The sequence below is a fragment of the Arachis ipaensis genome, chromosome B02 (assembly GCF_000816755.2).
Source record: "Arachis ipaensis cultivar K30076 chromosome B02, Araip1.1, whole genome shotgun sequence".
Classification (NCBI taxonomy): Eukaryota; Viridiplantae; Streptophyta; class Magnoliopsida; order Fabales; family Fabaceae; genus Arachis; species Arachis ipaensis.
In genome coordinates this window covers 16,446,406-16,456,878 of record NC_029786.2, presented here as the reverse complement: position 1 = coordinate 16,456,878, position 10,473 = coordinate 16,446,406, and the positions used below count along the sequence as shown (strand labels likewise).

Genomic DNA, 10,473 nt, shown 5'->3' with positions numbered 1-10,473 from the left:
GTTGTTTTTTACAATCTTAAGTACTTAATTGTTGTCTAATTTCTAACATTTTGGATTTTGAGTAATAGCTATGCAGTATTTAATTTCTTGAAGAACAATAATCATACACAACCCTTTTAATTTAATTTGGCCAAATAAATTAAACAAGCTCACTACCCAAGTTTTGTGCAAGCTTATTAAGGATCAATAAATAGCATTGTCTTTCTTTCTGTATTCATGTACTGAAAATGGGATATATGGTGCTTGATTATTAACTATGGTTAATTAATTGATTAATTGTTAATTAATCATCATTAAATTGGTGATGCTCTTAATTAGAGAATATATTTGATTTGAATCGTTTAGGTATATTGGTAACAGTGTTGAATAATGTGATGTCTTTGCTTGCTATATCTATGTGTAGGTGTTAATAATTAGTTCATGGCATCAATTAAGCACTTATTGATTTAATTTGTGTTTATGTGAATTTTTTGCTTTGTTATTTTATGTTATTGGAAATGAAATAAATAGAAGAATAACACTGGTTGCAATCAAAATGAGACTTAGAATATCAAAACTTTCAATACAAATTATGGAGGTGGTTAAATAAAATGAAATAGGATTTATCCTTCTAACAACTACTAACTATGTAGTATATGATGTGATGCATGATTATTTTTCACTTTTCTTGAAATTGCTTCTTGCTTTTCTTCATCATTTGTGCTCTGAGAAAAAATAAGTTATGAATTGAGATCATGATTTTATTGGATAGTAAAAATGTGTTACCGAAAAGAAAAAAACTTGTGTTATTGAATTAGTATTTATTTTCATGGAATAATACTCCATTAATGATTACTTCATATCCAAACTACCCTATATTTCAAAGCCCCCATAATTCATAATCAAATAAATTTAGCTAGTGTCTCTTAATTTAGTATTCATCTTCCTAATTAACCTTGAAATACATTCTATCGCCATGAGATAAAGTATATTTTGTTATGATTTTATGTTGATTTAATTTGATATTGAATTGATTTTGTAGTTATGATTAGATTGTATTCTTCGTTTATTAATATGTACTTTTCATTGTGTACTATGCAACACATCTAAATATTATCTGAATTAATTATGTTATATATACATAAATTAGTCACCAGTTAGCCATTATGTGTAGAAATCATATTTAATATATTATTATAAACAAGTTTAGTTATTCATTTATTACTGGTTGAATTTTTTTTATTATGGCATGTTTAATTATTCTGGTGGTGGTTGATTATATAATTGAAAGAATGTTTGAATAAATATGTATAAATATACATAAATATATAATCATTAATTTAGTGATTGAATTTTAATATACATAAAGTACTTTTATTATAAATCTCACATTTTTTAAGAATAAAGTCTCTAAATAGTTTATAAATACAAGACATTTTTTACTTCATGAGCTAACTTTTAAAGTTGAATTAGTATCACTCAATTTTAATTCTAATATGATATTAAAGTTTATTCGATCCAACAATGTTGTTGAGATGTATTACAAATTTTACGTCCCTCAAAGATAGAGCTTCTAAAAAAAATTAGAAGTGTGAGTATCTCTCACCTCACAAATTAGCTTTTGGGATATATCTCAGTTCTAATAATTTTTGTATCTCAAAATGAATTCTAGCATAACCAATGATAAAATGATATTTTAAATTACACTCTTTTTCTCATTATTATCCCAAAAGTAGCAAACTAAAGAATGCTTTCTTTGCGTGCATAGGTTAATGAAGTTAATGTCATTAGTGATGTGTTTTGTTTTCTATGATTTACTGAGATTGATATTGCACATATATTGAATGCTTTTTCGGTTATTGTGGCTGTGAAATCCTCTCATTTCCTTTTGATTAATTACAAACAGGATGTGAAGAAGGGGATAATCGAGATATGATGATGAGATGGAATATAAAATACATAAGGTACTAAATTACTATAAGCTCTATTGATTTGCTTACTTAACTCTATGCTGATACGTATGGAAAATGTTATTTGTACACTAAAATCAGCCACTAAAATTAACTACCAATGTATTTATGTATAAATATATGTGCAGTTTAATTTATTTTTAATATGTATTTATATTCCAATATGTATTTTATACTAGTAGCTGATTTTGGTGTACGTATAGCATAATCCGATATGTATATATGTGATTGTGAAAGTGTTTGATATTAGAGATGGGCAAAGTATAGTATATTATAACGGTTCTGTTAGAGAATCAACTCTAGCTAACTAGAGTCAATTAGTTGAAAAACAGATCTGTTATAATTAAAAAAAAGAATTTATTATACTAAATTTTTAAATTTCAAAACTAAAAATAAAAAAAATTGGTTTGAATTGGCTTATGTTATAGTTAGCCCCTTAAACTTTTTCATATTAATTTGTATATCTTATTCTTAAAGCATGGAGTTTTCTTATCCTTTATATTTATGTTGTGCATGTTTTAAGACTGTGTGTTTATTGGTAATTGCTGAAAAATGTGTTGGTGAGAGTTTATCCAATTTAATGTTATTAGATTATTCACTTGTAAATGTTCATGTTTTTTATGATCATCTTTAAGCGTAAAAGATTGTATTATAAGTTCTCTTAAGAATAAGGTTTTTACTTTTTAGAGAATTTATAATTATATAAAACACTTCTTGTTCTATGAACTAGTTTTTAGAGCTGAGTTAGACCTATTTAATTTCAATTCTAATAGTTTGTACGATGATGGTTTTAAATTGGTTGCAATCAGGATTGTGATTATCCTGGTATGAAAATAGTGATAGTACTTATTACTGCTGTTTTGATATGATGAATCTTGTAATTGTTGTTGCAGTTCAGAATTTTTGATAGTGTCAAAAAAAGGAAAAGAAAATTTAGTGAAACACAAACACAATGACATGGTTTAATCATTGTATATGCAGTTATAGCTAGGGCTTGTTGTGTTTTGATTAGACTCTGAAATGCTTACAATAATCTCTAAATTCCAAAAAAAATCACATGTGATACAACTTAGACAAAAATTTTGAATGTATGGTATTTTTCTGTGCAAGTATATAAATCATTATAAGTTGAGCATTGTTTTTTGTAGAAGCATCATCATCATAAACCTAAGGCCTTTGTAAGTAAGTAATTATACTTGTTGAATGCTTATAATGCAATATGCCTCATAACCAATTACTAAAATGCCTTTGTTGTTTTTCTGTGTTCTATTTGGGATGAAGGTTAGTTTTGGTATTTTCTGTGTTGATTTAATTTCATGCTGAAACCATTTGTTGATTAATAATGACTTGAGTTTTTTTTGTCAAAGCAAACTAAGTCTGTGTAAGATGAAGAACATACACTTCAGCAAGAATATATTAGATGATTTTAGATTGTAGTTACAACCCTAATTAAAAAATTACAAAAAAAAAAAACATAAAAATAAAGTTGTCTCAGTTACCACTACAATAATACCATGGCTAATTTGGTTGTATTTGTTGTTGTGAATTGCAGTCTATTAAGACCATGATAGTTATATGTATGCAAAAGCAAACTATATAGAGGAGGAACCACCCAATTTTGGAGAACAATTTGAGTTCAACTAATAAAGATGAAGAGCAAACGGTAGGTTTCTTATATAACTTACAACAATAATTTGACAACATTTCTTTCTTAAGTGGATCAACAAAGAAGAAAGGACCTATTATAGAAGGGAACTCATTTTGGGCATGGATGCCCTAATTCTATATTTATATTTATTTATTTAAAAATATAATTTCAGAATTTGTTTTATCTAGCATTCATTAAATTTGGTAACAATTAATAAATGCTAAATAAAACAAGTTCTGATTTTTTGTCTTCCTAACATTATCGAAAATTGTTCAGTTTATTTAGTTGTTAGATAATTTTTATAATTAACTTATTGCTATAGTCGTAATTTATCCAATATATAATAAAATTTTATAACAGAATAAAAATTGTTCTAATATTTTAGAACTGAGTAAACTAGCTTGTAAATATTATAATGTTTTTGAATTATTCTAAGATTTTTACTAATTTAGTAGATCAAATAAGATACTAATTGTCAAAAAAAAAAAAGGAAAAAAAAAAAGCAAAAGAAACTAAAATATGATTGGATATTGTAGCCGACCACACCTGGCGAATGAGACAGACTTCATTTTTGTGGTAGTATGGAGTAGCTAGGGCTTGTTGTGTTTTGATGATGATGAGATTCTGAAATGCTTAGTAGATACTCAAGATATTCAACTCCCAAATCTTCTAAAACCATGACACCACCACTATTATTGTTATTATTAGTAGTAGTAGTAGTAGTTGATGAAGATTCCTTAGATGATGATGATGATGATGATTCCTTGCTTTTGTTCTTGATGTTCTTGTTTTTAGACTTTGAGGACCATGATGACAATTTTCTTTGGAGGGAGTTCCTCTCTTTGAGTGCAAGTGCAGGTGAAGAAGAAGAAGAAGAAAAGGGTTTGTGTTTGTTGTTGGAATCAGAATCCATGATGATTCCTTGCAAAGAATCTTTGACCCTTTGGAAAGAAAAGTTGAGAAGAGCAGAGTAGCCTCTCATGGAGTATGCAGCTTGATCATAAGCCAAAGCAGCTTCTTCAGCACTCTCGAATGTTCCAAGCCAAACCCTTCTTCCATTTCTTGTTGTGTCTCGAATTTCCGCTGCGAATTTTCCCCATGGCCTCTTTCGAACTCCTATGTAACTTCTTCTTCCTCTTCTTTTACCATCTTCCTCTTTTTCTTCTTCGTGTTTCTTCTCCTTCTTTAAGGTTCTTGATTCTGATGATGATGATGATGAGAAGTCAACCATGTCAAACGATAAAGAATCTTCAAATGGTTCATCAAAACCAACACAATCATTGTTCTTCATTGGTTGGAACCCAAACGAGGCAGTGTATGATGAATCTTGATCCCAAAAATCTGTGTTGTGGAAGAACAAAGGATTATTGGTCATTTTTGGCAACTGATAAGGATCATTTCAATTTCTCTTTTGGATATATCATCATTTATATAATCATGTTGACCCCAAAACCTATAATCTTTGGTATAGTATGATTATGTGTCACTATCATTTATGACGTCATACTAATAATTCAAGAGCACCTATGGGCTATGGTAACATTTGTGAAAGAATATTCATCTTGTTTTGTCTTATTAGAAAAAAAAAAAATTTCTTAGATGTAGTTAGATATGTAGAGATGAGATCCAATGATGGTTTTTTTGTTTGAATTTTCAAACCTTATTATGTCATTTGTGGAGGTGTATATTAAAAATTTAAAATTAATTACTAATATAAAATATTTTAAAAATAATTTAAACAAAATATATATTTATATATAAATATATGGTAATTAATTTTAATAATTATTTTTTGTGTATATACAAATAGCATTTTTGATATATAGTATAATAATTAAAATATTATTTTATTATTTTATTAATTTTTTTCGTTATTAATACGATACTATTTCATGACATAATATAAATTTCATATCAATTGAGGATATAGTTTTGATAATGATTGTGAGACAACTTTAACTATTTGAACTAACTTTTGAAATTAAAATAGTTACTAATTAAATTCTCATAATTTCTATTGTATAGTTAAACCATATTAATTAATTTGGTTTATTTGTTTGACGTTCTTGAAAGATAGAGATAACATATAATTGAGGTAATACCAAAATGAAGTCAATATATTTTTATATGAAAAATCTACTTACAACTAAAACTGACGTGTAATATTAAATGTATTTATCAAGTGTTAAACACACGGTCCTACAAACAGAGAACCACGCGAAAAACAGAACCAACAAAATCAACTAAACTATCTAAATACACATCCAATCCAATGATCCAATTCCCCACTACCTTGAGAAATCTCCTACCAAAAATCCAATGCCCCAACCAACAACTTCTTCGGCAATAACTTCAACATATTGTCACCAATGTTCTGGAAACCGGACCGGACCGGCCGGTTCGACCGGTTTAACCGTGAACCGGCGCTGCAAGCGGTCCGATCCTTATCTGAAAACCGCGGAGAGAAGAACTGCTCAAGAACCGGCGAACCGATCAAAAACCGGCCAGTTGGACCGAACCGGTGACCGGCCGGTTACGCAGCTTACACTAAACGACGCCGTTTTACGTTTTTAAAAAAAAAATAAAAAAAACAAACCCGACCCGCCCGTGGAGCACCCCACCCCCCTTTCTTCCCCCGAGCCCCGACCCCATTCATTCATTAATCATCATCTGAATCATCTCCAATGGAGAAGAAGAACCCTAGCGGCGCTGCCTGAAGCCCTGTCGCCATCCCTCGCCCCCGTGGTGTCGCCATCCTTAGCTCCAGCAACCCTCCAATCTCCATCGTCGCCTGGTTCCTGCCTAGTAGCCCTCAATTTCGATCGTCTTCATCTTCTCAAGTCTCAACACCAGCACGCAGTAGCCTCTCATCGGCGGTCCTCAACAGTCAACACCGGTAGCCCTCCATCGACCCCAGGTGAGTGACTCGTCCTCTGCTCATTTCTCTTTGTCCTTCGCCTCGTCCTCTGTAAACTGAACTGAACTTAGACCTCTGCTCATGTTCTCTTTCTCTTTGTCCTCAATGTTAACTAAACTTAGACCTCGGCTTAATTCCTCTTTGTTGCACAATTTCTATTTGTTGGTCAATTTGTGTTTGGTGCTCTGCTCTATTTTCTGCTCTATTTTGTGAACTGAACTGTGCATTTCCTGCTCAATTTGTGTTCGGTGAACTTGCTCTGTGCATTTTCTAATTTCAATTTCTGATTTCAATTCCTGTGAACTTGCTCTTTGTGAACTGTGCATTTTCTGTGAACTGAACTGAACTGAACTGTGCATTTTGACATTTTCTGCTCTATTTTGTGAACTGAACTGTGCATTTTCTGCTCTATTTTGCAGCTTAATTCCTCTTTGTTGCACAATTTCTATTTGTTGGTCAATTTGTGTTTGGTGCTCTGCTCTATTTTCTGCTCTATTTTGTGAACTGAACTGTGCATTTCCTGCTCAATTTGTGTTCGGTGAACTTGCTCTGTGCATTTTTTTATTTCAATTTTTTATTTCAATTCCTGTGAACTTGCTCTTTGTGAACTGTGCATTTTCTATGAACTTCGTTCCTCTGCTCAATTTCTATTTGACTGTTTGTTGGTTAGCAATTAGCATAAGAAATTAATAATCTGAAAAGTAAGTGGCTGTGTTTGTTCATTGTGTTGTGTTGTATTGTGTTGTGTTGTTTAATTTCATACATGTTTTATTAATTTTAGTTATGGAAGATAGTATTAATCAAGAAGCAACTGCTGATAACAATGCTTCTGTGAATAATAACATGCCTGCCGATACTCCTATTCCGAATGATGCTGCTAATCCTAATTCCCGTAGTGCTAACGATAGTCATTCACAAGGTTCTTCTAACCTTAGGGGAAAAACGGATTTAGCTTGGAAATATGTTTCTCTACAACACGTGAATGGAAAACCACAATATCAATGTTTATTTTGTCTACAAGTTTTCAATGGAGGTGGAATTCACAGGATGAAGAAACATCTAGCAAAGATTATTGGAGACGTGAAAAAATGTCCTAAAGTTCCATATGATGTGGAAAAACAGATGAAAAGTTTGTTGAAAGATATTCAGGCCAGCAAAAAGAAAAGAAAAGTAAGTTTTGGTGAAGAGGGTGGTGATGAGGTAGAGGATGCAATTGATGAGGCAATAGCTCAAGAAGAACAGGAACAGCAGCGTACCTCGAGTCAGCAAGGAGTTGGAGGCGATCCAAAGAAAAAAGCCAAAGTCCCAAGACTGCATATCAGCCGTATACAGATATTATCAACTCAAGATGGGACAAGCATTTGAAGAAAGATCTTCATGCGGCAGCTTACTTCCTGAATCCTAAATTCTTTTTTAATGAAAATTATAAAGAAGCACCTGATGTTATGTGAGGTTTGCTTGATCTTGTTACCTTGTATTGCAAGTATAACAATTTGGATTCAGTTCAGGCAATGAAAGAAATACATTTATATAGAGATCGGAAGGAAAGTTTTGATAGACAAGAAGTTATTCCAGCTGCATCTGAACTTAAGCCTGGTAAGAATATGGTTGAATATTTGTTTAATCAATAGTAACTTGTTTTGAGCTCCTATGTTCTTAATTAATATCTTATAATATGTTATGATTTTATAATTGGTAGATGAATGGTGGAGGTTATTCGGAGGCTCTGCTCCATGTCTACAAAAGATAGCTGTTCGCATTCTTAGCCAAGCATCTGCTTCTTCTGGGTGTGAGAGAAATTGGAGCCTTTTTGACCAAATTCATACAAAAAGAAGAAATAGATTGGAGCATGATAGACTGAATGACATTGTTTATGTTACCTATAATTTGCGTCTTAAATCCAGGTAATATATGTTTCATGAAATACTATATTGTTTCATTTATAATCTTTATCATAATAAATTTGTAAATTATTAAATCTCCATATATTGTATTTAACCTTTTAGGAAGGAAATTTTTTCGGTTGAACCACCGGTTGAACCGGTTAGACCAGTGAACCAATGACTAGAGCGGTTTGATGACCGATCCGGTTTTTTGAACCTTGATTGTCACATTTGTATCAACTAACTTCTCACATCATATTTTATAATTTATTTTAACATTATCCATGTTCATAAATATTTTAAGACTACAACTTGTCAGAAATAATATGATGGTTTAATTACTCGAAGAATTCTTATAATTTTATTAAATTTTTAATTAGATTTTTATATTATTTTTTTATTGAATCTTTATATCAATTAAATCTCTATACTTTTTTTCTTTTCGATTGAGTCTCTATACCATATCAAATTTTGTAATTAAATCTCTACTATAATAAAAATATTAGAATTAACAGAATATTATATTAAACAAAACGAATATACCTAACATTTGACTGAATATTTTCTATAGTTCAACAGAATATTTTGTTAATTTTAATATTTTTGTCACGGTAAAAACTTAATTATAAAATCTGATATGATATAAAGATCCAATTAAAAAAAAATACAGGGACCTAATTAAAAATTCGATAAAATTATAAGAACCGACAGAATAATTAAACTTATTATAAGTCATAATTATTTCTAATTACAAAAAATTCGAACACTGCTAAAATTAATTACAAAAATTTAACTAACATTATATTCATAAAAATTAATTTTGTTAATAAAAATATCTAATTATTAATTTTTTATTTTTTTAATAAAAAATACATTAAATTTTTAAATTATTCTAAATTTTTTGAAAAGTATAGGTAGACAATAAAAATACTAAATAATGTAAACAATTGATATATCGGATGTTTAATTCACTAGATGTACGGATGATTATTCTAATATTAAAATTTAAGTAGGTAATTTAGGAGTGTAATGTATTTTTATTTTATTAGGCCAATCTTAAAGCTCATTGTTCATATTGTCTACCTAACAAAATCCTAAATTTTTAAATTTTTGATCCATCTTGCTTCGGTCTCTAGAATATTTTCTTTTGCATTCACTCTCAATTTCTACCTCACCATGATCCCATACATCCACCTCTTCTCTTTCTCCCTCGTCTTGAGTTCCATACCTCCCTTGAATTCAGATTCAGATCAAAATTAAAAAAAAAAAATTAATTCAGAAATTGTTGTAGTTATAGTTATGAAGGCATAGTGCTATTGTTGTTTGTTGATTGTGGTGGTGATGTCGTCAAAGTGGGGATTGGACCCGTGTTTGGAAATGACGTGGCGCTCCTCCTCCACCTATCTTCTTCTTCATTGGTGACAAAACCCTTTCTCTTCCTCCATGCGTTGATCGTTCGAGATGGCGGCGATTGTGATTCCCTCCGCCCTTTCCTTTTATTTTTTGAGGTGAAGAATATTTTTTATCTTTGAAATTTAGTTAAAATTTTAAAAATATCTTTAAATTTTATTTTGTTTTAAGTTTGTCTCAAAAATTTTTTATTTACATCAAATATATTCTTAACGATTAATTTTTTAATAAATTAAAAACTAGTTCAAGAATAATTTCATAAGAACAACTCTCAATATAAACAAATCAAGCATAATTTTTATATATTATTGTTAGATTGGTCTTACATTTTTTAAAAAGGATAAAGTATATTTTTTATCCTTGAAATTTGGCAAAAGTTTCAAAAATACTCCTAAGTTTTATTTTATTTCAATTTTGTCTCAAAAGTTTTCGATTTACATTAAATATATACTTGACGGCTAAATTTTCAAAACATTTAAGACCAATCTAACAGTAATATATGAAAATTATGCTTGATTTGCTTGTGTTAAGGGTTGTTCTTACGAAATTGTTGTTGAATTGGTGTTAAATTTTTTGAAAAATTAGCCGTTAAAGGTATATTTGATGCAAATAAAAAATTTTTGGGACAAAATTGAAACAAAATAAAACTTAAGAGTATTTTTAAAA

General features: G+C 29.8%; 1 protein-coding gene and 1 long non-coding RNA gene across 2 annotated transcripts in view; one reads left to right on the top strand and one right to left on the bottom strand.

The window, feature by feature from the left end:
• LOC110268748 overlaps positions 1 to 9,432 on the top strand; it is a 12,370-nt gene extending 2,938 nt beyond the window's left edge. Inside the window, exon 3 of the long non-coding RNA XR_002357168.1 lies at positions 9,312 to 9,432. This is a non-coding gene — a long non-coding RNA (uncharacterized LOC110268748). The remainder of the gene's footprint in view (positions 1 to 9,311) is intronic.
• LOC107626963 (ethylene-responsive transcription factor 1B-like) lies at positions 4,009 to 5,244 on the bottom strand. Its single transcript, XM_016329846.2, has one exon. The coding sequence runs from the start codon at positions 4,970 to 4,972 to the stop codon at positions 4,163 to 4,165; it is 810 nt and encodes a 269-aa protein (XP_016185332.1). The 5' UTR covers positions 4,973 to 5,244; the 3' UTR covers positions 4,009 to 4,162.

Excerpts from the sequence above, each read along its gene's own strand:
- LOC107626963 (XM_016329846.2), bottom strand. The coding sequence starts at position 4,972 with ATGACCAATAATCCTTTGTTCTTCCACAACACAGATTTTTGGGATCAA.